The following is a 26,194-nucleotide window of genomic DNA, read 5'->3' as shown; positions in this document are numbered from 1 at the left end:
GAGTGGTTTCAGCTGATTTTCTTAGTTTTTCACTGGCATGCAGTCATATCTGAACATCTTAGTAAATTCACTTCCTTTTTTATAAATATGCCTCTTATTGCGTTCTCTTTCCAATTTGCATTTTCTAGCACTTTCAGAACACTGTTAAAAAATGATAGTGGTCATTCCTTTCACTTAAATTAATGAAGATGGTTATAGTAATTCTCCAATAAACCTGGCTTGTTACATTGAAAAGTGTTTTTCAATTTTCAAAATTTTTTATTCAGATATACATATTAGAGTATATTGAGGGCCATTTCAGTTTACATGGAAATAATTTTGATAATGTTGTCTTACATACAATGTAATACGTAAGTATTAAATTATTTTTTGATTTTTAGATGTTGAATCATCCTTTTATTTCAGTACCGCAGTATATTTTGTTTCTGTGAAGACTATATTATCTTTAAATATTCTTGCATTATTGTTTGTAGGTGAGCTTGGTCTGTTTTTCTCCTCTTTGCTTTCTTTTTAGGGGAGGTGAAAGTCAATTTTTGTAGTCTTGTGTGCCTTCCCACTTTACCGTTCCCACTCTGAATAGTTTTTAAAGCATTAGATAGATACAGTTTGTTGAAAGAATTCACCTTAATGACTATGAAGAGGTTGTTCTTTTATGCCATTTAATGCTTTCTGTGCCTGAATACAATTTAGATTGCATTTTCGGATTTTGTGCTTTATGATACGTTTTAAAATTTTATTTATTTAGGTTGCTCTGGCTCCTTATTGCTGCATGTGGGCTTTCTCTAGTTGGCGCAGGTGAGGGCTACTCCCTAGCTGCAGTGCGGGGGCTTCTCTTTGAGGTGGCTTCTTTTGTTGCAGAGCACAGACAGACTCTAAGGCAGGTGTCAGTATTTGCAGCACGAGGGTTCAGTAGTTGTGGCACACCTGCTTAGTTGCCCCCTGGCATGTGGAATCTTCATGGACCAGGGATTGCACCCATGTCCCCTGCATTGGCAGGCAGATTCTTAACCACTGGGCCACCAGGGAAGTCCTGCAGTGTCACTTTTAGTAGTGAAAAGCAAAAGGGGAAAACTGGCGACAACATAAACATCATCATCATCTTGCAGTCATAAAGAGTGATGTGATGATATGAGGTCATCAAACTCAGATTATTCTTGTTCTCAGAATGTTTCCTATAGCACCTTGTTTCCTTTGTACTAGCTTTTCTCATCTCAGTGTGCCTCTTTTTGGTTTTGTTGTCTTTTACTCTTTGTGTTGTGTACGAACATAACAGAAAAATAAAAACTGAATTAGATGCCTCTGTCATACCTAGGTTTCTAATTAGACTCAGTAGGGTTTTGATGCTGAAGCACTTTAAGTAACATTCTGATTTTTATTGTCGCATGAGAATCCAGTGTAAATCATATAATGGAAAAGTGACATTTATAAGTAAAAAAAAATATGTTGGCTATATCCTGGTTATAATGAGATTCTCAAAGTGGAAATACCTGTCACCTTTAATGTCTTTAATATCTCTATATTTTTTATTCTTTTAAACAGTTCGTTTTCCTGAAGATCTTGAGAATGACATTAGAACTTTCTTTCCTGAGTATACCCATCAACTCTTTGGGGATGAGTAAGTAACTTAGTAAGATATTTGTCAAATTAGTAGGGAAAAGACATTTTTTTGAAAATTTAAAAATCAATTTATTTTCTTTCCTATTATTTTTCATGTTTCTTTTAAAATATATTAGAATAGCATGTTTTATATTGAGACACCAATCTACTGTATAATACCTATCATTTAGTGTTATACTGTCAGTACAGTATGATATTTAATTTGCATAATCTTAGCAATGGTATCATCATATGTAACATTAACTGGTGGGGTTGGATAGTTGCCTAGGGACATATGAATGACTGAAGTTCAGATTCAGTCAGTCAGACTGTAGAGCCCATATTCATAACTACTAGTTTTGCATGATTTTGCTATACTGCTTCTAGAAAACACTCCCCCAACACTGGAAAGGTCAAGTTTTTTTCTATGAAAAATAAATAAGCAGTTGGGAGAAATTTATTTTCAGAAGCAAGTTTGAAGATGTTCTGAATGTTCAGCACAGTTTCTTAAATTTCTAATGCCTTCATTACGTTACTAAAACAGTCCTTTTGATTTTGAAGAAAATAATCAACTTTGCAGTAAGTTTCAAGAATAATATTCTGTATATCCTTTACATACATCAGTTATTAACATTTAGCTATATTAGCTTTAATCATTCTCATACACATATATTGATAGATTATTGTTGAACCATTTGAGAGTTGGTTGCAGATATATCTTCTCTTACTCCTAAACTCTTTAGTATGTATATTCTAAAAACAAGGACAGTATTGTGGTAAAATTATCCAAACTCAGGAAATCTAACAGTGATGTATTTTCTAAAATATCCACATTTCAAACTTTGCCAATTGATTCCCAGTAATTCTTTTGTGTATATTCAATAAATTCAGTAATTCCTCATCCTTGATCCAGTCTAGAATCATGTATTGCTTTTAGTTGTTATCTTTCTTTAGTCCCTTTCAACTGGAACAGTTCTACAGACTTTTATTTTCCATGTCATTATTTTTGTAGAGAATAGCGGCTGGTTTTGTAAACCTTCATTTTGGACTAGTTTGATCGTTTCTTCATGATTAAATTCAGATAATGCATATATTTGTAGTACTGCAGCAGAAGTTGTATCTGTCCTCAATGTGTCGTATCAGAACGTTCTTGATGTCAGTTTGTCCCATTGTTGGTTAACTTGGGTCATTAAGTTTGGAGGTATCTGCAAGGTTTCTCCACTGTAGGGTTTTTTCTTTGTTATTTATATGTAACCTGTGAGGAGATACTTTTGAGAGTGAAAATACCCTGTTTCCCATCAGACTTTCATTCAGTAGTTTTAAATCTGTTAATGATTGTTAGTATTTTACTATGATTCTAAAAGGGCGATTTTCTAACGCTGCCACATTTTCAACAGTTATTAGTTTGCATTCTGCTGTAAAAGAGAGTGTCTCTTCTTCCCCTTACATATTTTTGTTTATTTCAGAATAGACTCAGGATTTAACTTAATGAGTTACTGTCTGTTACTGTTTTTAGTGTTGATGCTCAGATGATCCCAGATTCAACAAGTGGCTCTTCTTTGAAACTGGCTTTTGAGTCCTTTTGATAATATCATCATCGTTTTGAGGACACTTTACTTTGTGATACAATCAAGTGTTGCACATTCACCCTGTACTTTACTAGTTCTGCAGAATGAATTGGCCATATCCTCTAGGAACCATGGATTTTTTTCTTAGTAGGAAATGGTGTTTAGATATAGTTGACATTTAAAATATTCTTCTATATTGCTCTTTTCCCTGTGCATTATTTCAGCACTTTTGACATATTTATTTAATATATTTTTAAATTGACAAATGTCTCTTCATGGAACAAGTTTTTAAGAATTTCTTGTGAATATATCAGATCAGGTATTTAATATGCTTTTAAGTATTAATAACTGAATTTTATAATTGATTCATGCCAAAATTTGAGCCTCTCATATTTTAAAGAGGTTTTATTACAGCATAAAAATAGGAATGCTTTCTTTTGGATCTCTATCTCTAAGGAGTGCTTTGTCTTGCTCTCTCCCTCTTACTGCTACTTGAAGTCTCTTCCTAAGGTAATATCTTAGTGAGTAGGGTCTAGTTTCGCAAGTACGGCTTCTTTGTGGCATTTTGCACACTCACTTTGCACATCATTAAAAGTGGTGTGCTTGCACACCCCTCTAAGGTAGACAGAAGAGAGTCACATAATCATGATAACTCTGTATTTTGGGAACCATTACATTGATCTTAATCCTAGGATGATTGCCACTCTTTTCTAGTACACATAATTTTCAGAGCCCTGGAATGGACACTTACATTTTGTTTCGGTAACCTAGACAGAAATCTGGAAATGACACTGCTTCTTTCTAGCATTCTTTCAGAATTCATCTTTAAAAACAACAAAACCCTTTATCATACAATAATCTTTTTAAAGTGTACAATTCTGTGAGTTTTAGCATATTGAAAGTTGCATAATCATCACCACAACCAATTTTGGAACCTTTTCATCATTTCCACCAAAATTCCCATTGTGACCAGTTAGCAGTGGCTCCCTCTTTCCCATACCCTCCCTAGCCCTGGATAGTCACTAATCTACTTTCTGTCTTCATAGATTTACCTATTCTGGACTCTCTTGGGGGGCTACACCATGTTCTTGGTGGAATATTTGTTTCCGACACAGGGACTGAACCTGGGTCAAGGCAGTGAAGGTACCGAGTCTTAACCACTGGACCGCCGGGGAACTCGCCTGGCTACTTGAGAATTCTCTATCTGGAAGATTTTTTTCTTTAAAGGAAATAGGCATAGATGGATATCAGGGAGCAAGGCTGGGAAAACAGCAGCAGCTCCCCATGTGCTTTCTGAGTTCGTAAGTGGGGTGTGGTCAGGTGCTTCCACTTAGCACTTTCAGCAGCTCTGGATGTTTGTGTTGGACATGCAAATGATAAGTTGGGAGAACTATAAGTTGGGCTCTATAGCTCCATCTTAACTGCTTGCCTAACCAGGAATCAGTTTAACATTACTTGTCTCTGATATGAAATACCTCATAATAGTAGCAAGAGTAAAAGCAGCAACAGTAGCTGCAGTACACTTGTATATTGTACCAGTGAATGTTATGAGCAATTTATATGTATTGACTTGTTTATATAACCCATATAACATCCCTAAGGTAGGTGTTATTATTCTGTTACTTTATAAACTAGGACAGACAGCTGAGGCACAGTTTCATTACAGTATGGTTTTTTTGTTGTTGTTTTTAGTAAGTATAGTTTAAAATGTTGAAACTGCCCAGTAAGTTAAACCTGTTTCTGTGTAGAGTTAATACTTTGTAATGACTTTTTTCATTTTTGGGTCTTAGATTACTGCTTTTTTTCCCCTTTCAGTGAAACTGCTTTTGGTTACAAGGGTCTGAAGATCTTATTATATTATATTGCTGGGAGCCTGTCAACAATGTTCCGTGTTGAATATGCATCTAAAGTTGATGAGAACTTTGACTGTGTAGAGGTAAGAACAGAAATAAATGTATTTTAAACTGTTTCCTAATTGAATATAAAACAGATTATAAAATGTTAAAGATTTGAGGGAGGAGAGAATCTGTTATATTACAGCTTTAAAACCACATATTTAACATTTAATTATGGGGATGATTATCTGCCTGTCATTCCAGTTAAACCTGTGATCATGATCCTTAGCCTTTTCTGTAAAAATCTTCACTTTTTTGATCAGAGTTTTATTTCATTTACCAACTTTAGGTCTGTTGTTTTAAGCATATATTCATGTGAAAAGGAAAACTTGTAAGAAATGAACTTGATTATTGAGTTGAGTTTTATGAACAAAGTATTGAAGTTGTGGCCTGCTTTCTTGCCACTTAAAGTGTAAGAAGAAAGAGAGAAATTGAGAGAAGAGCTGTTAAGTAAAAAGGATTAGGACTTGATTTGGGAAATTCTCAGCCTGTTCTGAAGACACTAAATTTAGAAAATTCACTGGTGGGGAAGTGTGCTCTGGGGAGAAAGCCAATAGTAATCTTGGCTAAATAATCTTGTTTTGCTGAATAGACAGGTGTGACTCATTGATCTCCTCAGTAATCTCAACAAAGCCAGAAATAGGGATTGAATTCTGTGATATAAATTCAGGGAGCACCTGTGGAGGACCATCTTGTCTATTGGCATGAACTTTCATGGCATACATACGTGACCCAGAAAGTGTTCCAGAGTGTCATATCAGCAGAAATATAGCCAGTTTGGACTGACAGAATACGGGAAGGCTAATGGACTTCTAAAATCCAACAGGCAAGAAACAGGTTAATAACTCTATTCATCTGCAAACATGTGCTGCCTTTCAAGAAAAAGGATGAATGATTTTGAAGGAGGAGCTTCAGGCTCAGAGGGTAGTGTCATAGACCACAGTATTCCTAAGTCTGATGAAATTTGAGCCTTCCCGGGTGGCTAAGCAGTAAAGAGTCTGCCTGCGAATGCAGGAGATGTGGGTTTGATCCCTGGGTTGGGAAGATAACCCTGGAGAAGGGAATGGCAACCCACTCCAGTATTCTTGCCTGGAGATTTCCATGGATAGAAGAGCTTGGCAGGCTACAGTCCATAGGGTCGCAAAGAATCGGACATGACTTAGAGACTGTACAACAACAATGGCATTTGACCTATTGGATTCTGAAATCATTTGGTGACTTATTTCTTCCTACCATTTTCTCTCTTTTGGAATGACAAAGTCCATAACTTTTATCCTATGCTTGTCTTGCCTTTGTTCTTTGGAAGTGATAACTTGTTTTCTAGTTTCACAGGTGGAAAGGAATTTTGCCCCATGATACGTCATACCCATAGTCTCACCTGTACCTTATTTGAATAACATAGATGATGAGATTTTAGACTTGAGTTGATCTTGGTGGATGTTGGGGAGTGGGTGTCTTTGGCATGTTTGGATGGACATGAATCTTTAAGGGACCTTCAAAAAATTGTATATTTTAGAGTTTTTCTGTTCCTAGACATTCCTATTTAAATGTTTTCAAAATTTTAACTAAGTTTAAATTCCTGACGTAAGTCTTTTCCCAGCCTCATGCTCCACTCTTATTGTTAAAACCTTCTCTCATTACAGAGATTGGTTGATTTGCTCCCTTTTTATTATGTTTGTTTGCTTTTTTCATTTCATTGTAAGGGGACTTGTCCAAAGTCACACAACTAGTAAACAATTTGTATTGCACACAGGAGAGAATCACTTATCGTAGCATGCATAATATATGGTAATATCCTCCTCAAAGATGTTAGAACTATTTATGACCTGTTCTAAATGGTCCTGGGCTTTTGTGCTTTTTAGGTTTTATTTCTGTTTTTCACAGTGTATATTTTATTTATTTGCCTGCTCCCATACTTTTATGCTATTAGCTCTCAGTTTATTGCTAATATGAGAGACTTCCCTCTTGCAAACAGTCCCCTTATGGGTAAAAATTCCGTATTAGTAAGCTTAAAGGAATGGAAACGTGTATGATATATAGCATAAAAGAAATCTGAAATAGTCTCTTATGTCCATTATTCAACTTCAGTGTCAGAAATATTTTGAGCACTAACTTTTTAGTTCTCATTTGCCACCCCTATTTGAGATGACTGTTTGTTAGATAAATATATATAACTTTCACTTAATATTTGTTTTTTTCAGTGGTTTGTGTCCCTTAGATATTTTTGAAAATTTCCAGCTATAAAAATGCCTCATTGACTAATGCTGTAGTTGTGGTGATTTGATATTTGAAAAGATTTAATCTTAGATAAACTAGCATTTAACACAGAATTTACTAAAATGGAGCTTTTTATAATCAAATATTTGTTAGATTTTCAAGCCTAGCTACTCTTAAAAAATGTATTTTTCCTTTGTGTTGTACAAAATTCAGTGTTGTTTGAGGGGTTTGCTGGTTTTTTGCGTTTCTTTTCTTTTTAAGTTCTGGCTGGTAGTGCTGAATTGATTTCTTCTGAAGGAACTATTAGTTATTGATAAATCTTTCAAATACTATGTGCAGTGAAAATAGCTGTGTATTTGCATTGACTTCTAATTGTTCCATTCTTAAAAACGAGGTTTCTCCATTTAGAAGTAGTGTGTTAGGAGTAAGGAATCAGTCTTTTATAATGTCTTTTTGTAGGATTATTTATTTGCTTCATTGTCAGAGATCATTTATTTAAATTGCATGTTCAAGCAGAGACCTCTTTTTCCCCTTGTAAAAAAAAGAATGGGTAGCAGATGTGGGGGGAACAGGCTTGGCTCTTTCCCATTCGCAGTGAGAATGTTCATTTCACAGGGGTATAATGGCAAACAAGGCAAAGTCACTGTTCTTAAGACACTTATGTTCTTGCCAAGAGGAGCAGTCAACAAATAGATATTAAATAAACAAATTAATATGTATGAAGAAACGTTTTGCTGGTTTCTGAATGAAGAGTAGCCAGTCATGTGGTTATCTGAAGGGATCAACCTATACAGAGGCCCTGAAATGAGAACATTCTTGGCATTTTTGTTGTCCAGAAAGATCACTGTTGTTAAAATGTGGTGATGAGAGAAGAAGGGTAGGAGATAGTTGAAGAGGGTTGGCAAAACTCGGTCGATGGAATAAGAGTAGCTGAAGCCCTTGGAAGTTTTAAGTAGGTGGGGGTTATGTGATAGTGTTTATGTTGTTGAAAGATGATTCTGCCTGCTATGCAGAGAACCCACTGTAGAGGGCAAGAGTGAGAGGAGAGAGACCAGAACATTGCAGCGTTGTGGGCAACACTGCATTTACCTGCTTGAGGGTATTTCTTTGGTTGTTCAGTCGTTATGTCTGACTCTGTGTGACCCCCATGGAATGCAGCACACCAGGCTCCTCTGTCCTTCACTGTCTCCAGGAGTTTGCTCAGACTCATGTCCATTGAGTTGGTGATGCTATCTAACCATCTCATCCTCTGCTGCCCTCTTCCTCTTTGCCTTCAGTCTTTCCCAGCATCAGCGTTCTTTCCAGTGAGTCTCCTCCTCAGAGAGAGAGTCAGCAGCATCTGTTACTGAGTTAAATATGATTGTTGAGGGAAAGAGGAAGGAGGAGGATGCCATAGCTTCAGTGGTGGTGGCACTGTTCCCTGAGATAGGGATGACTGGAGAAGTAGATTTAAGTGGGAAAAACCCAAGATTTTTGTTTTAGATGTATAAGGTTTGAGACTATAATATGTCATAATTGAGTTTATGCACACGGTACTTTGCATTATTTTTGCATGTGAAAAATATACCCTTTTAGATGGTCAGAAACCAGAGCACATCTGCTTAGAAGTTATTTGTGTATTAAAATTTTGCCATTATATTAATCTTTCATCATCCATTCTTTTTCTTTTGCAAACTCTCTAGTGGCACCTAAATTTTTTTTAGTCACAAGGTGTCTGTAGAACATCTCCGTAGCTATCATCTTTAAAGATAATGTAATTATTTTGAATTTTGCAATATAATAAACTTGATTATTCAGACACTGATGGTTTGCTCATCTTATGGTTTTGCTTTTATCAGTACCTCCAGCCCTCTCTTAAGGTAATTTCATTGCTTTTTAGTAGAAGAATGTGTAACAAAGATTGTTCAGTCTTGCTGATTGCTGACATTTTAGGGAAGGGTTTTGTTGAAGAAAGTTGAAATACATGGATAAAGTTTGTATTATCTGTGAGTTTCAGTCATCTATTTTATCCTTGTCTCTCTTTAATTTGGATACAATTTGAGAGTAAATGAGAGCAAATTTCTTTAATTGTCTGGATTCCTGAGGGCTTTTTTAATAGAAAAATCCTGTGTATGTATAAAAATATAATCTTGAGAAAGTGAAAAAAATACTTTGGTAGACTAATAATATTTCCTAGTGAATTCCACTGCATTCCTTTTTTGATAATGGTGACAGTATTCTTAATGAGAAGTTCTTTTTGTGAAATATCATAAAAAGCTTTAAAATTATATGTTTAGATCTTTATCTTAGAACATCGTTGTGAGTTTGGTGGTGGTGGTTTAGTTGCTAAGTCATGTCTGACTCTTGCAACTCCATGGACTTTAGCCTGCCAGGCTCCTCTGTCCATGGGATTCTCCAGGCAAGAATGCTAGAGTGGGTTGCCATTTCCTTATCCAGAGGATCTACCCTACCCAGGATGGAACCCAGGTCTCCTGCATTGCAGGCAGATTGTTTACCAACTGAGCTATTGTAAGTTTAGTTAGGTTGCAAAGCACTAATGCAGTACAATTAACATAATGTGACCTTTGTTTTTCAAAAAGTGGAAATGCTCACAGTTTTTCTCTACTTAATTTCTCCAACAATACTGAAATTTCTGCAGCTTGCATATTGTCAGCGAATGTAAAATTGAGCAAGTTTATGTAGATGTGGAGTTTTTTGGCTTGTTTTTGCAGCATATCTTGGGTATTCTTAGAATTACAGTTAATGTTAACTCTCTGTGACTTTAGCCAAGCCTTAACATGCCTTCAAAATTGGTATTTCAAAAATTATGCACCACAGACAAATTTAGACAAATGCTGCTATTTAGGTTTAGAGGCTAAAGAGGTAATTTGTTTTTTAAATCTGTATTAAGTACATGTGTACGAATTCTGTCCGACTACCATTTAAGTCTCAGGCACATTGCTTTATGCAGTGATGAGGAAATGTAAAAATTGCTTCGTGGAAACATCAGATATGTAACAGTGTATAGAACACTGGAAGTTGAAATGACCATAGTCAGAGAGTATACTCCAAAACATTTCGTCTTAAGTCACCTAAGAGAAGACCTAAATAGAAGGGTTACATTTATGCTTTCCTTATTAAAAAGACATTGGCAGTTGTTAGAAAAACATTTGTAAGGCATGTCCTTATTAATTTAACATATCATGCTGTACTCTAGATTCTTGATCAGCTTAATTTCTTATCCTTTCTATAACTGTGGGCTTCCCGGGTGGCGCTAGTGATGGAAAACCTGCAGGCCAGTGCAGGAGATATGAGAGATGTGGGTTCAATCCCTTGGTCAGGAAGACCCCCTGGAGGAGGGCATGGCAACTCATTCCAGTGCTCTTGCCTGGAGAGGCCCATGACACAGAAGCCTGGTGGGCTACAGTCCATGGGGTCACACAGAGTCGTACACGATTGAGTGACTTAGCACACGTAACTATTTCTATATAGTTTTGATTAAAGGTTAGGATAGTCTTGCTGCTGCTGCTGCTAAGTCACTTCAGTCATGTCCGACTCTGTGTGACCCCATAGATGGCAGCCTGCCAGGCTCCGCCGTCCCTGGGATTCTCCAGGCAAGAACACTGGAGTGGGTTGCCATTTCCTTCTCCAATGCATGAAAGTGAAAAGTGAAAGTGAAGTTGCTCAGTCATGTCCAACCCCTGGCGACCGCATGGACTCCAGCCTACCAGGCTCCTCCGACAATAGGATTTTCCAGGCAAGAGTTCTGGAGTGGGTTGCCATTGCCTTCTCCAGAATACTCTTGAATATAGGGAATTTTTCAGTGATCTTCAGAAATAGAATCTAAGCCTTTAACCACAAGCGTTGGAACTTGTGTAAGTTTCAGTTAATGTTTAATTCTACATTCAATTTTAAAAGATTATATGGGATTTTCTCCAGTGATAACTATTACCTGGCCAGTAATCCAGTATGATAGATGAATATTTAAGTGAACTAAAATAAATTTATTCTTTTAGAAAAGAGTGTAGATCTGTAAAATATGATAGTTACAGGATTTTTTCCCCCCTTAAAGTAGAATCCATTTAATAGAGAAATGCAGACATTTCTCCTTTAATGATACAGAGTTCTGAATTCCAAGTTTGAAGAGCTGTTGGTTTTATGTTTCGTATTTTATATAATAGATATACATTTTCTCTAGTGTAATACATGTTAACAGATTACTTATTTTTAAACGTGGCCCTTTTTTCCTCTGTAAAAGTTCTTAAAATAATGTATAAACTTGCCCAGAGCAAAATATTTATTTGAAGATACTACAATAAATAGGTATCCTTCGAAGGCTGAAAGTTAAACATTAACTATCTTTCAACTTTGTTGAGCTCAAATCTTTGGGCTGCTCTATAGTCCATCAGAACTGCTACTTGAAACTTAGAGTTTCAAAGAAATCTTTGAAGTACATTTAGTGCCAGATATGTGAAGTTATTTGATCATGCTTTGCAGTGCCTTATTGAGAAGACATGACACTGGGGGGAATTTTTAAAAGTTAAAATTATATATACTATGTGTGTCTTGAAATGTTTTCTTTTAAACTGATAGATTATAAACCTCTTTATTTAAAACTAGTGTTTCTTGACTTTTTAAAATTTGAATTAATACTACCTTTACCCATTGCTACTTTGGATTTTAATAGCCACACAACAGACATATTAGACCTATCCCTTATTATTACACTTTCTTGTTACAATTATTGAAATTGTACAAATTCTATAAAATATGCTTAAGATCATCTCTTCATATTAGTTAGCAGTTTCAAGAGAAAATATTTATCAAATAGTACTTTAGAAATAAGCAAAAGTAGTTCTGTCAAATGTAGTGCATTTAACCTTGAGCATGAATGGATTGTACACACTGGTGTACATGTTAGAAATAAGCTGTTGGGTAAAATGTTGAAGAGCTATATTTTTAAATAATAGCTCCTTTTTATAGCTATAAACAAGTTATATATAAATGTTGGTGTACCAGAGCATTGAAAATGAAACTTGTTTGTAATAAACTCCATCCCTGGTTCTCTATCCTGAAATGTAACTGAATGATAATAAAGTGCTATTCATCTGCAGGTGCATTGCTTCTACTTAGTTAAAAGATGGTTGAAAGGACAGGAATTAGTAGCATGTTGTATTAGCCTTTTGTAGTGTATTTTGTCCTAAGCATCTTAATTTCCCTGTTTTGAATGCTAAGTAGCAAGGGTCTTGGTTTAGAACTAATACCCATCATGCATGTAAACGGTATGAAAGAGCTGCTTAGTAAGTTAACACAAAGTGTTCTTGTGTCAGTCCTTGTGGAAATAGATACAATACAAACATTACAGCTGAACTCACGGCAAACTCCATTAAGTAAAAACCTGGCCTCATTGTTCAGGAAAAAGTTTGAATAGAATGCAAGCTCATTTTGTTGAATGTAATGTCAGGCTTTTAGGGACTGTATTGAGGGATAAGGTTTTGTTAAGTTGAGACCAATTCATTAAGTTTTATTGCCTGGTGAGAAGCAGTAATACTTTATTGTAAGACTTCATCAAATATTCATGGTTAAAGAGAAGTAGTAAATGTATTCAATCAAGTGGTCTTTTGGGGTTTTGAAAAGGATTATGAAGTCTGCTCAGCTGATAGTTTAACATTCATCGAGGTTGTTTAACAAGGGTAATTTTAATCTCTGAGTTTAATTTTGTTGTCCAGGCTTGTCTCTTTTTACTGTCACAAATCCAACTCTGTAAAAATTGTGTCACCTTATAGGATGAGTGGATAATATATCCAGTCATATAATTTATGTATTTCCTAAGTGGGCATATTTTAAATATTATCTTAATTTTGAGTTTTGGTGTCAGGGAGTTAATGACCTGCTTGCTCATGGTGAGGTTGCCGTTTGTTTGGTCTGACTCTAGCCTCACCTCACTACTGCTGGTGATCCTTTCATGTCTTAAATAATATACTCTTCTTGACACATGTAACTTAATAAGCAGTCATGTAAAATAATAAGCAGTCTTTTGTTTTGGCCAGTTCAAATTGTCTTGAAGGGGTGTAGTCAGCCTTCTCTACATGATGTTAGAAATTTCTATAGGGTTGCATTCATTCTTGCAGTTGATTTCAGACTCCCCACCTCCTCTTTTTCATTTCTGTGTTATACTTGTGTTCATCTCACATTTCTGTGGCAGTATCTTGTACACATGAAACTCATCCTTTCCCAATTTGCTATGTGTTCACTTCTTTAGTTTAACAGTGAATTAAAGTTTTGTGAATTTTGTCCCTTTCAAAAAAACTAAGCATATTCAACTAGGTCAGAGTTATTAATTTCTGTGTGTGTCCTTTAATCTCCATTCCTTAGGCAGATGATGTTGAGGGCAAAATTAGACAAATCATTCCACCTGGATTTTGCACAAACACGAATGATTTTCTTTCGTTGCTGGAAAAAGAAGCTGATTTCAAGCCATTTGGAACCTTACTTCACACATACTCTGTTCTCAGTCCAACAGGAGGAGAAAACTTTACCTTTCAGATTTATAAGGTAAAGATAGATCTAAATGTTGCCTTACTTAATTTGCCTGAAACCTATGTTCTGTTTTGATGTGTTATTTTCAGTGATTTATTCTAACTCCAGGAAACAAGTCTTTGTCAGCAATAAAAACAACGATCTGTTTTGTATGTGTGTCTGTGTACACATCTTAATCTGAGACTTCTAAACATTTTCCCACAGAATAGTTTTGTGTTCTGCAGACTTTCACTTACCTCTGTGATGAGTTTCACCTGACTTTTCCTGGCTTTTTCCCTAGGCTGACATGACATGTAGAGGCTTTCGAGAATATCATGAAAGGCTTCAGACCTTTTTGATGTGGTTTATTGAAACTGCTAGCTTTATTGACGTGGATGATGAAAGATGGCACTACTTTCTAGTGTAAGTACAGTTCTAAAGCAACAGTAGACCTTATTACCTCCACAAAGCCAGCATTTTAATTGTGGCAGCCCAATTATTGGGATAGTATAATGATATTTTTCCCAGGAAAGAAAAACTATTGTTTATGAGGCTTGAGTTTTCCTTCATTATGCTTTGGGAGACCTTGAGAATAGAGGCGAATTAAATGCTGTTGTCCGTTAGGGCTCTGAATGTAGGCTTAAACAGTAAAATGAGCTTTGCCTGTGTTTTCTTTTACTTGCCACCTATTCATCTTTATAATAGGCAAGTGCACTGAAGTGATGTAAAGAGGTCTGATTTATCCAAGTTGCTGCACACCAATTAAGTGAATTGTATATTCAGAACATAGCAGGTGTACCCATTGGGCCCTCACAGAGTAGCTTGCTGACACTGAAAATTCAGTCAGAGAATGGAAAAGAAAATGGACACTGCATGGGAGCGCGACTGTAATTGACCTGCTTGGCTTTCTGTTTTATCTGCAGATTTGAGAAGTATAATAAGGATGGAGCTACACTCTTTGCGACCGTAGGCTACATGACAGTCTATAATTACTATGTGTACCCAGACAAAACCCGGCCACGTGTAAGGTAATTGGCAGTATAACACGTGCCTTGTCTTTTATTTCAGAAGAAGGAACTGCTGAAGTTTCTAATACTGTAATAGTGTTGATTTGTTTTAAAAAAATCACCATTATTCATTGGCTGTGTACTGATTTATTTCATTGTTCCTTTTGAAACAGTTTGGAAGATTAAATGTTTGCAATTTTGAGTGTCTCAGTGATTTTTGGAATTCTTAAAGATGGATTAAAAAACCACACAAACTTGAAAATGTTTTTGTATTACTGTAGTGATTTGCAGTCTATAAACTGGTCAGGTTGTAATATTTTAATATAATTTCTTTACTATAGTCAAATGCTGATATTGACTCCATTTCAAGGTCAAGGCCATGGTGCTCAACTTCTTGAAACAGTTCATAGATACTACATTGCATCTCCTTCTGTTCTTGATATTACAGGTATGTAAATTTTGTTACTGAAAAAGCCTTTCCAAATCTCTTCTTTACTAATTTTGGTTTTGTCAGAATTAACTTTTGTTTTAAATAGCAGCAGTCTCCTGAGGTCTTTTTGGAGCTGTTTAAAGATGACTTAAGTTTCATTTTAAATCATAAGCCCTTTGTGAAATTGGATTGCATCTCTGAGTATGAAGTGCTTAATTAGTTGAACAAATTGAGGATAATGAACTGAATATAAAATGGGAAATCTTGGTTAGGAATATATATATATTGCAAGTATGGTATGACTATTTGTTCAGTCTATTTCTCAAGCATTTTATAAAGTTGATTTATCTTTTCATCTAACTTTATTGCTACTGTTAAATGATTTGGGAACTTGGGAGATGAAGTAATTACTAAAGTTAGTTTCAATCAAAAGTTATAAATTGACACTTTCACTAGCTTAGTGACTTGTAAAATTATAGAAACTTTACACAATCAATAACACTTCTTTTTAGCTAAGCTGAAAGTTGTTTAGCTTCTGTTTACTTGTAGAGCTTGGACTTGGTACTACATGAAGGGACTTTTTGGTGATTTTAGTCTGGAGATTAGGGTTTCCAGAAGTAGTCTTTGTCTTCTCTAGTGGGTAATATGCCAGCAGGGGTTGTTTCTGTGAAGCCTCTTAACCACTTTCTTCTGTGTACTCCAGCCTATAAAGTCCTTGATACTTAGCGCCAATTAGCAGATAAAGAATTTTATTTCTTAAATCTCAGTGAAGAGTCATCAATAATGGTAGCCTTTATTCATTGCAAACTGAAGTCTCTAAAGAGAAAATGCTGAACATGTTAAAGGACTCCTGAATTTGAAAACTGGGTATTGGCCTTTATTTTCAGTGTTAACATTTCTTAGCAAATTACTAAAAATCACTGATACACTTGTTCTCATTAAGATATTTCTCCTAGATTTCCATTCTCGGTCTTTTTAAAAAAAGGATAGAGTTCTCTCTTTGGTTGTTTTAGTTGTGTATAGATCCATTATTTTGCATATTTTTAAAACTTGTTGGATCTTTTGCAGGCTCTGGATTTCCCTTTGCAACCCAGAATATTCCTTATACTGAGATGGCCTTTTGCTTAATTGACATATAGCCAGATACAGTAAAAATTCAAACCTAACCATTGATGGCCTATGTTACAGGATAAGTTTTTGTGGTATAATTGCCACCCATTTTCTTTTTTTAGCACTTTTCTTTAGCACATTATGCCTCATGACTTGCAGGATCTTATTTCCCAGACCAGGGATCTAACTTTGGCCCTGGCAGTGAGACTGTGAAGTCCTAACAACTGAACCGCCAGAGAATTCCCTTTTTTTAGCACTTAAAGTAAAATACTGGAAAACAGTTCTTTAAATCATGTGCCATTTTTCCTTTTGAGGATGTCAGTATCATAAGATACACAGCGTTTTAACACATCTTGGTTGTATGACCTTACATACAGAATCAATGATTTATTCCTGAATTGCAAAGAGAGTTGTGTTTGACAGTCGAAATTGATCCTAGGCTATATATCAGTGTTATTAACCTATCAGTGTATGTTAAGAGTTAATTAAATCTGTTCTTTAACTATTCCATGTAGTACTGGAATATGTTACATGGCTTTTTTAGAATTTTATCTGTAAATGTTTTGTAATATGAAGAGTTAAAAGAGTGTTTTTCTAAATGATAGAAGAGTATTAATGTTGGTAGATGATATATTTAACTTGGGGAAAAAACTCAAGCTTTGAGGCCCATGTATAACTATCAATTTATATCCAAGCAAATTTCATCTTTTAAATGCATCACTTATGTAGCATAGAAACAAAGCAATTGAAGGATGTCACAAATTAATGGGTGTTGTCATTTTAGGTTCATTTTCAGGCTGACACCTTTAGTTAAAGTGCTTAAAGATGGAGTGGTGACTTGGCCACTTATACTAATATGAAACTACAAACAAAATATTGTTAGTCTATAATGGCTTATTTAAATCTGAGTGGAAATTTTTTTTACACAGGTTTTTAATTTATATGAAAATTAGAGATAATGTGGTGTGAATTTTTTTAGATTTTTCTCAACTGTAATTCTGTTACCTTTGATGTGTTTTCCCCTAAAATTCTGAGGGGATGTTAGTTACTTAAGATACTTAAGCTTTCACCCATACTAAATTTTATTTTATACTGGTATTAGCAACACAGTTCTTTTTTTCTAAACCAGTTCAGAAACAGGTAGACGTGGATAAGCATGTGCGTCGCTATTAGCACTTCAAAAACATTTTTTTCAAGAGATGCTTGCTTAAGAGTTTGTCACTTAGTAGAGATTTCATTAAAGCAGCTTTATTGAGGTCTGATTTCCATACCATTAAATTCATCCATTTTAAGTGTATATATAGTTCAGTATTTTTAGTATACTTGCCTAGTTTTGTGGCCTGTTTTACAATATTTCTGTCACCATAAAAAGATTCCCTCATGTCTGTCCCCAGTCAGTCCCCATCCCCAGTCTCTTGTATTGAGATCTGTGATCCGTTTTGAGGTAAAGTTTGTGCATTATGTGCGGAAAGTTTCTGAATTAATCTTTATATGTGATCATACAGTTTTTCCAGCAGTTTGCTAAAAAGACTATCTTTTCCTCTATTGAATTGCCTTGGTACCTTTGTTCAAAATAGGTTGACTGTAAACGTAAAAGATTTGTTTCTGGACTCTCGAATTATCTGTGTCTGTAGTGCTGCTGGAACCATACTGTCTTGATATTTTTATTGTAGTTTTCTTACTGAGGTTTTTTTTTTGTTTTGCCTTAACAGCAATGTCAAGTTTAGCCTGTTAAATGCATAAGTTGAATTTGTGGAGCCTGTTTTGCCAGGGGGCTGTAAACTAAACCGACAGTTCTTCAAACGATTGATGAGTAGAGTTAGAAATGGGTACTGGCCTTGGCCAGGTGGGTGGGAATGGAGCAGAGAAGTGGGGCCTCAGGGACCCAGAGGCACACACTCCCAGAAGACCGTCCTGCTCTCCATGAGCATCTAGACAACACAGACTAGGGCTGGTTGCTGCAAACTCACCATCAGTGAGCAGCGTGGGTTTGCTGATCTCTTTGGGACTGAAATGCTGCCTCGCCCAGCCTTGGTGGCCTTGCTTTTGCTCTCTGGGGGCGTCATGGCTCCAGTGGTAGCAGAGCCTCGACCTTTATGTTGAGTTTTGAAATCGGGAAATGAAAGTCCATTGTGTTCTTTTTCAGAATTGTTTTGGTGTGTTTTCATTAAAATTTTTGTTTTGTTTTCTACTTCATTGATTTCCACTTTAACTTTTATTATTTTCTTCTTATTGCTTTGAGATTAATTTACTCTTTCTAGTTAAGATTGAAACTTAGGTTATTGATTTGATGTCCTTTTTTTCTAATATAGCTACCTAAATAATACTTAAATATTATTATATAAATACAAGTACTGGTTTTACTGATCATATAAGTTTTCGTAAATTGTGCTTTCATTTCATTCAGTTCACGTTGAGGTTTGATTATGATGTGTTTAGATACATAACATTATGTTTTTCCTAATTGAAGCTTGTTGAGTTTCCTGGATGTATAGATAAAAATTTTTTCATCAAATTTGGAAAGTTTGTGGCCAGTATTTCCTCAGCTGTTCTCTCTCTTCCCTTTCTTTGAGACACATGTTACAGTTACACTGGTATACTTGAATGGTTTTAATTTAGGTTTGTGTCGATCCATTTTACACTTTATAAAGCTGCAGAGTACAAGTGAGGAAAACAAGGAGGTTATTGTAGTAGTTGAAAAAAAAACACTGGTGGCAGCACATAGGAAAGGAATCAGAATGTCCTTCATGTTTCTGGGTGACTTGTATAACTGCATGATGTGACTAGATTAATAAGGAAAAGACTGAAGAATTAGACAAAGTAACTAATTACAGTGTTATGTTTATTTGGTGATTTTCTGTAGGTCTGCATTTGTTATTTGGTTTACTGTTGATTTCATTTTCTGTATTTTCCTGATCTCAATTTCATACCAAACCAATGCCATGACAGAATTTCACTTTACCACCTTAAAGCCATAGTCATATAATGTTACTTAATAATTACATGTATATGAAGTGCTGCATAGAAGTATAAAGACAGTATTTAGTACATATAGATTGAATGAATGAATGACTCAATCATAAAACATTACTGTTAGCTCAGACTGGTTTTTTTTTAATAAAAATTTTATTGTGATATCATTAACATGTCATACAGTTCTCTTATTTAAAGTGTTCAGTTTTTCAAAAACATGTTTACAGTACAGACATCACCTTAACCTAATTTTGGAGTATTTCATTCTCCCAAAGAGAAACCCAGTCCTCATGAGCAGTCACTTCTTTCCTCTTTATTTCCCTACCCTTTCAACCCCCCACCAGTGCTACATAGCCATTAATCTATTTTTTGTCTCTGTAGATTTGCCTCTTTTGGACATTGGAATCGTACAATAGAATGATTGACTTCTTTCACTTGGCATAATGTTTTCAAGGTTCATCCTTGAGCATCCATTAGTACTTTATTGCCAAATACTATTCCATTGTATGAATATATTATATTTTATTTATCCATTCGGCAGTTGATGGATATTTGGGTTGTTTCTACTTTTTGGCTCTTCTAAATAATGGTATTATAAATATTCGTGTACAGTTTTTTGTGTGGACTTGTGTTTTCATATCTCTTCGGTACATACCTAAGAGTGGAAATGGTGGAAAATCTGGTAACTGTGTTTCCCCTTTTAAAGAAACACCAGAATGTTTTCCAAAATGGCTGTGCCATTTTATATTTCCACCAGCAAGTAGATGAGGATTTCAGTTTACCCATATCTTTGCTGATTCTTGTTATTGTCTTTTTTATTCTAGTCATCCTAGTGGACAAGAAATGGTATTTCATTGTGGTTTTGATTTGCATTTCCCTTTGGCTAATAATGTTAAACATCCTTTCATGTGCTTACTGTATGTATTTATATCATCTTGAGAAATTCCTATTTAGATTTTTTGCCCATTTTCTAATTGGGTGGTGGGTATTTGACCTTTTCTTACTGAATTCCAAAGTTTTTTATATAGAATGTCTGGTTACAGTTACATATCATATATATGACTTGGGAATATTTTATCCCATCTCTAAGTTATCTTGTCATTTTCTTAAAGGTTATCACTTGAAGCACAAAAGTTATAAATTTTTATATAGCCCTGTTTATCTACTTTTTCCTTAGTTGCTTGTGCTTCTGGTTCTGTTATCTAAGAAACCATTGCTTAACCAAAGGTCTTGAAGGTTTACTCCTCTATTTTCATTTAGGTCTATGATCTGTTTTGAGTTACTTTTTGTGTACTGTGTGAGGAAAGGGGGGCCAACCAACTTCATTCTTTTTGCTTACGGAGATCCAGTTGTCCAAGTACCATTTGTTAAAAGACTATTCTTTCCCTCATTGAATTGTCAAGGCACCCTTCTCAGAAATGAATGGACCAAAAATGTATGGGTTTATTTTAAACTCTCAACTCAGTCCCATTGACCTACATGTCCATCTTTATACTGGTATCACAGTCTTGATTACTGTAGCTTTGCAGTAAATTTTGAAATTAGGAAATGTGAGTCCTCTAACTTTTGTTCTTTTTTCAAAGTTGTTTTGGCTATTCTGATTTTCTTGCATATCAATTTTAGGATGAGTTTGTTAATTTCTGCAATAAAAAAAGCCAGCTGGGATTTTGACAGGGATTGCATTGAACAGTTGGTAGAGAATTGATACTGTAACAAAACTGTTTTATGACCCATGAGCTAGCTCAGACTTCAACATTCTTTGTTTATACCATCTACTAATTAGAAAATGAGGGCTCAGAGAAATGAGATAATTTGCCTAAAGTCCTTCATCTATGAATGACAGAACTGGGACTCACACTCATTCTCTGACTATGCAGTGTTTTTTCTGCCTGTATGTTTTGGTATCTTCCCTATCCACTACTCAGTCTAATGTAGATAACATAGACAAACGTAAAGGAAGACCTATGCTACTCAGATGCAATGAAGAAAGAATCAAAATCATAGTCTCTAAATGAAAAAGAGTGTTTTGTAAAAGGAAGAACTTTTTTTAAAAATTAGTAAAGAAGCATAGAAGACTTTGAAGTTTCTTAGATTAAAATAAGGGAGTTATAAACTTAGCTTTGGAACCCTTAGCTATCAGAAAATGGCTTTTGGAATTGATTATCCAAACTTGAATCTCTTGTGTATACAGCTGCTTTAACTGAAAATGAAACTAAGGTACATATGACCACAACATGTCAAAAATTTATATTTAATGGGAGAGTGGCATTGAAACATGTAAAATATCATATGTGAAACAAATCGCCAGTTCAGGTTTGATGCATGATACAGGGTGCTTGGGGCTGGTGCACTGGGATGACCCAGAGGGATGGGATGGGGAGGGAGGTGGGAGGGGGGTTCAGGATGGGGAACACATGAACACCTGTGGCAGATTCATGTCAATGTATGGCAACATCAATACAATATTGTAAAATAAAATAAATTAATAAATTATATTTGAAAAGGAGTAGTTTCTAATTTCACAAATAATATATATGTATTATTTGCAAACAGATTGTAACTATAACTTTATTTGACAAAGATGGTAGTGCTATTTGATTTATAATCTTTCATATTGTAACTTTTGTATTATATAATTCATTGAAGAATTTTTGCCTTTCCAAGGTTAGTGTGTATACTGAGGTTGCAGATGATGAATAAATTATGCTGGGTAAGGGAAATGTTATTCTGCTTTCTTTCTTTAGCGGAAGATCCATCCAAAAGCTATGTGAAATTGAGAGACTTTGTGCTTGTGAAGTTTTGTCAAGATTTGCCCTGTTTTTCCCGGGAAAAGTTAATGCAAGGATTCAGTGAAGATATGGCAATAGAGGCTCAACAGAAGTTCAAAATAAATAAGGTATTTTTATTCTGTAGAAGGAAAGCATTTAAATTTTGAAAAAAATCATTTAAGTACATAATTTAAACGTTGCAAATACATTAAGAATACTGTGTAGGAAGTAGCAGTGGTTAAGAATACAGGCCCTTGGACCTGCCTGGTGGTTCAGTGGCTAAGACCGCATTTCCACTGCAGCAGGCATGGGTTTGATCTCTGGTCAGGGAATTGAGATCCCACATGCCAAAAAAGAAAAAGAAAAAAAAAATACAGGCCCTGAGGCCAGATTGGCCAGGATCAAATCTGGCTTTACCACTTGCTCTTAGGGCAATTTAGTTTACTTCCTTGTGCCTCAATTTTCTCATTAATAGAATGGAAAGATAATTGACTTCATGGCTGCATTAAGTATAACAAGAAAATGTTTATTTAAACTGGTAAAGTAGTTAGTGCCCCTGGAGACTATATTGATGGGAGGAGGATTAGAATAAAACATATAATTTTCACTTTTTATACTTCTAGATGTATTTGTTTGGATTTTAAAGTAATAAATATCTTAAGTACAGACAAATAATGTAGGAATTCAGAGGAAATTATTATATTTATGTTAGCAAGAAATAAAATATTTCATAGTGGGAATATATTTGATCTAAGCCTTGAACAATGGGTAGGTTTTGGAATATAAAAGTATGAGGGATGAAGAGTGTTCCAGTAATGAGGACTAGTACTTGGTGCCGTTGACCTCCCCTCCCCTGGCTTCTAAGGCACTGCAGTTCCTAGCTTTTCAGTGAACCACCGTGCTTATCTTTTTTGAGATATTGTCACTGGCTTCTACATTTTTGTATGCTCCCTAAATACAATTCTTCCCCAGAGTTTTTTTATCCAATCCTCATTTTTTCTCATTCTACTTAATTCTGCCTGAGAGAGCTCATCTGTTAACATCTGTAATCCAGATTTTCCTCCTGAGGTCCAAAACTATGCCAAACGTTCACTGGTCACTGACCTTCAACAAACAATTTGAATTGAAACTTTCCATCTTCTCCTGCATAAAAACACTTTAATGGGTTCATGGTTTTAAGATTTAGAAATAATTTATATCTCAGACTGTATTAAACCTTTAATTAACTAGAATTTATTTAATAGCTCAGCTTTCAAGAGAAAGAGAATATGAACACATTATTACTGAGATTAAAGCTCCTCAGTATGGCATACAGACACCAGCATCATCTGGCCCGTGCCTGCCTTGCTCGCCTCAGCTTCCTCCCGCTTTCCCATATGCTTTGGCTCTACTGAACCTCTTGCCGTTTCCCAACTGTGCTACAGCTTTACTCCTTTTGCTGCTGCTGCTAAGTCGCTTCAGTCGTGTCCGACCCTGTGCGACCCCATAGACGGCAGCCCACCAGGCTCCCCCGTGCCTGGGATTCTCCAGGCAGGAACACTGGAGTGGGTTGCCATTTCCTTCTCCAATGCGTGAAAGTGAAAAGTGAAAGTGAAGTTGCTCAGTTGTGTCCGATTCTTAGCGACCTCATGGACTGCAGCCTACCAGGCTCCTCCGTCCATGGAATTCTCCAGGCAAGAGTTACTCCTTTTATGTACCTGTATATCAACTATTACCTTTGCCCTGATACCCCCTTCTCCAGTTTCTTCATCTTTGCCTGGCCAGGTAGTACATTTTTCAGGCTCAGTTCAGGTGTTTTCTCCAGAAATTTCAGTATTATCTTAACCTATGTATACCTGACCTCTTCCTCACTCCCAATAAATAAGTGAAATGACAGAAATAGGAAAATCATAGGCCTACCACAACTTCCTGATTTTTCGCATATTTTTCTTGACTGTTTTTGTCTGCTCATTAACTGGCACTATACTGCAGGCTTCTGACCTCCCCTCCCCACACACACACCCCTGTCTTCACTGTGTGTGTTTTCCTTGGACTGTCTTAACCATTAACCAGTCTTAAGGTTTAAACTCTATATTGATATTGCTTAAATCCTTGTCCTTGGTCTAGAATTTTCTTCAGATTTATATGTTCTCTTGGCTCCTAAATCTCTCCTACTCTGTGAAAATCTCACTGTCATTCCATACCCTCCTCCACAGTCTTCCTCCTCTTTATTTCTAGAATTCTTGTCCCCTTAGTATTACTGTTTGTGCTGTCTCAGTTAATACCATCATCATCTTTTGCCTGATTTAATAACTGAGCTTTCTGATTGGTCTCCTTACCCTTCTTTCGCTACCATTTTCATTTGTGTCCCAGCAGTGTCAAACTACTTCTGCACGTGTGTATGTGAGACATGCACACACATATAGTGCCCTGCCCTGTTTTAAGAACAGCATGCTCCCTTTCCTCTAAGATTCACTCAGGTTTTATTCCCCCAGGAATCCTCTTCTAACATTGTTCCCCCATTCTCAGGCTGTGCTGCTGGAGTGTCCTGTGCACATTTCTATCATGAAATTAACCATACCTCATTCATTTGTGTTACACAGTAGACTACTTGCCTTCTTGAGGGCAGAGACTTATCTTTTATTGCTTTTTGTCTGGCACCAAGCACAGTTTCTGGCCTCTGGCAGGTATTCAATATATGATGTGTTCTTTTGGGAGAGTGTTACTATTTGTAATTTGAAATGTTCATGTTCTTCTCTGGTTTATTAGCAACATGCTAGACGGGTTTATGAAATTCTTCGACTACTGGTAACTGACATGAGTGATGCTGAACAATACAGAAGCTATAGACTGGATATTAAAAGAAGACTAATTAGCCCATATAAGGTAGGACTTTGAAGAGTCTTAAACATTATATTCTTGTCACTGTTGAAAATGAAGACTATCTAGCAAATACCAATGTGTGGGAGAGTCCAAATCATTCTGCTAAATTAACTTTACAGAAGTGAAAATATTCTTCCAGTTAGTTATAAGAATTCTCCCTGTCATAATTTTCCAGTGTAAACTATAGATGTTCCCATTCACTTAAAAACTAATCCCAAGGATAGTTTACTCGTGGTTATTTTTTTATTTGTATGCATCTTTTAAAAAACTGAATGCCCAGAATCTTCCCTAACAGATTATCTTGTTTCTTTTCCATTGTTTTATTTGTCCCTATATTCTGCTTCCATTTGCTTCTTTCTTCCTAAATATGGCCTTGGTTGCTTTTTGTAACCCCTGTACTTGACCATAGCTGACATCGCAACTTAGTGTTGTTTACCTGTTTTGTCATTGTTCTTGCTCCTTTACCCCCTGCTTTTTTTTTCATTTCCTTTATTTTCCTTTAACTCAAAAATATTCCCCTCCTAGATCAGGTCTGGCCTCCTCATCTTTTGGCCATTATTAAGGTAGATATTGTCCATGCACTTGTGTGGAGGAAGATTTGTGATTCTTGTAGTTGGGCAGTAATCTGATTGGAGAGAATATTCATTTATTTAACAACTAATTACTGAGTGCTGCATTTGTATGTACTATACCTAGAGGCTTATACAGCACCATAGTTGGGAACATGAATGACAAATTTGGATCTGTCTTAAGGTTTAAGGAGAAAGTCAGTTAATAATGAGTAAATATATCAAGTGCATAGTTATGATTTTTATGATTTTTCTAAGTTAATCCATTTTATTTATCATAGATTCTGCTTTATAGAGCCAGTCTTTTGAGTGTTAATGGTATATAGGGTTGCACTACTCGTTGAATCTCAGCTTTTTTTCCTTTATCACATCTTGTTTGCAATGTAACTATTTCTTAATTTATTATAATTCTAAATATAGCACATTCTGAATATAAAAATAATTATTTGCCTGATATATAAATCCTTGTGTCTGGAATTCATATATTTTTTCTTCATAGTGCCATTTCATTAAGCAGTTAATGGAATACTTAGTCAATTTAATTGATTTTCCAACTTAGGAACTACCATCTGCATATAACAGGTTGTAATAAATTATAACAACTATTCCCCAAAATTTGTCAGAAATAACATTTTATTCTTTATCAGTCTTTATGCTTGTCAACTCAGAAAACTTCAGAAAATTGGTAGAAATGGTACTTT

At 35.5% G+C, this 26,194-nt stretch overlaps 1 protein-coding gene across 1 annotated transcript in view; it reads left to right on the top strand.

Moving 5' to 3' along the window:
* Positions 1-26,194, top strand: part of HAT1 (histone acetyltransferase 1) — a 39,694-nt gene that overhangs the window by 7,864 nt on the left and 5,636 nt on the right. The window contains exons 3-10 of the mRNA XM_069577216.1: positions 1,540-1,615; positions 4,980-5,100; positions 13,631-13,810; positions 14,076-14,197; positions 14,698-14,802; positions 15,123-15,229; positions 22,039-22,190; positions 24,811-24,927. Coding sequence (XP_069433317.1) covers positions 1,540-1,615; positions 4,980-5,100; positions 13,631-13,810; positions 14,076-14,197; positions 14,698-14,802; positions 15,123-15,229; positions 22,039-22,190; positions 24,811-24,927 — 980 coding nt within the window. The remainder of the gene's footprint in view (positions 1-1,539; positions 1,616-4,979; positions 5,101-13,630; positions 13,811-14,075; positions 14,198-14,697; positions 14,803-15,122; positions 15,230-22,038; positions 22,191-24,810; positions 24,928-26,194) is intronic.

The sequence above is a fragment of the Ovis canadensis genome, chromosome 2 (assembly GCF_042477335.2).
Source record: "Ovis canadensis isolate MfBH-ARS-UI-01 breed Bighorn chromosome 2, ARS-UI_OviCan_v2, whole genome shotgun sequence".
NCBI lineage: Eukaryota > Metazoa > Chordata > Mammalia > Artiodactyla > Bovidae > Ovis > Ovis canadensis.
Note: the sequence above shows the minus strand (reverse complement) of the source record. Positions and strands in the feature narration are given on the sequence as shown.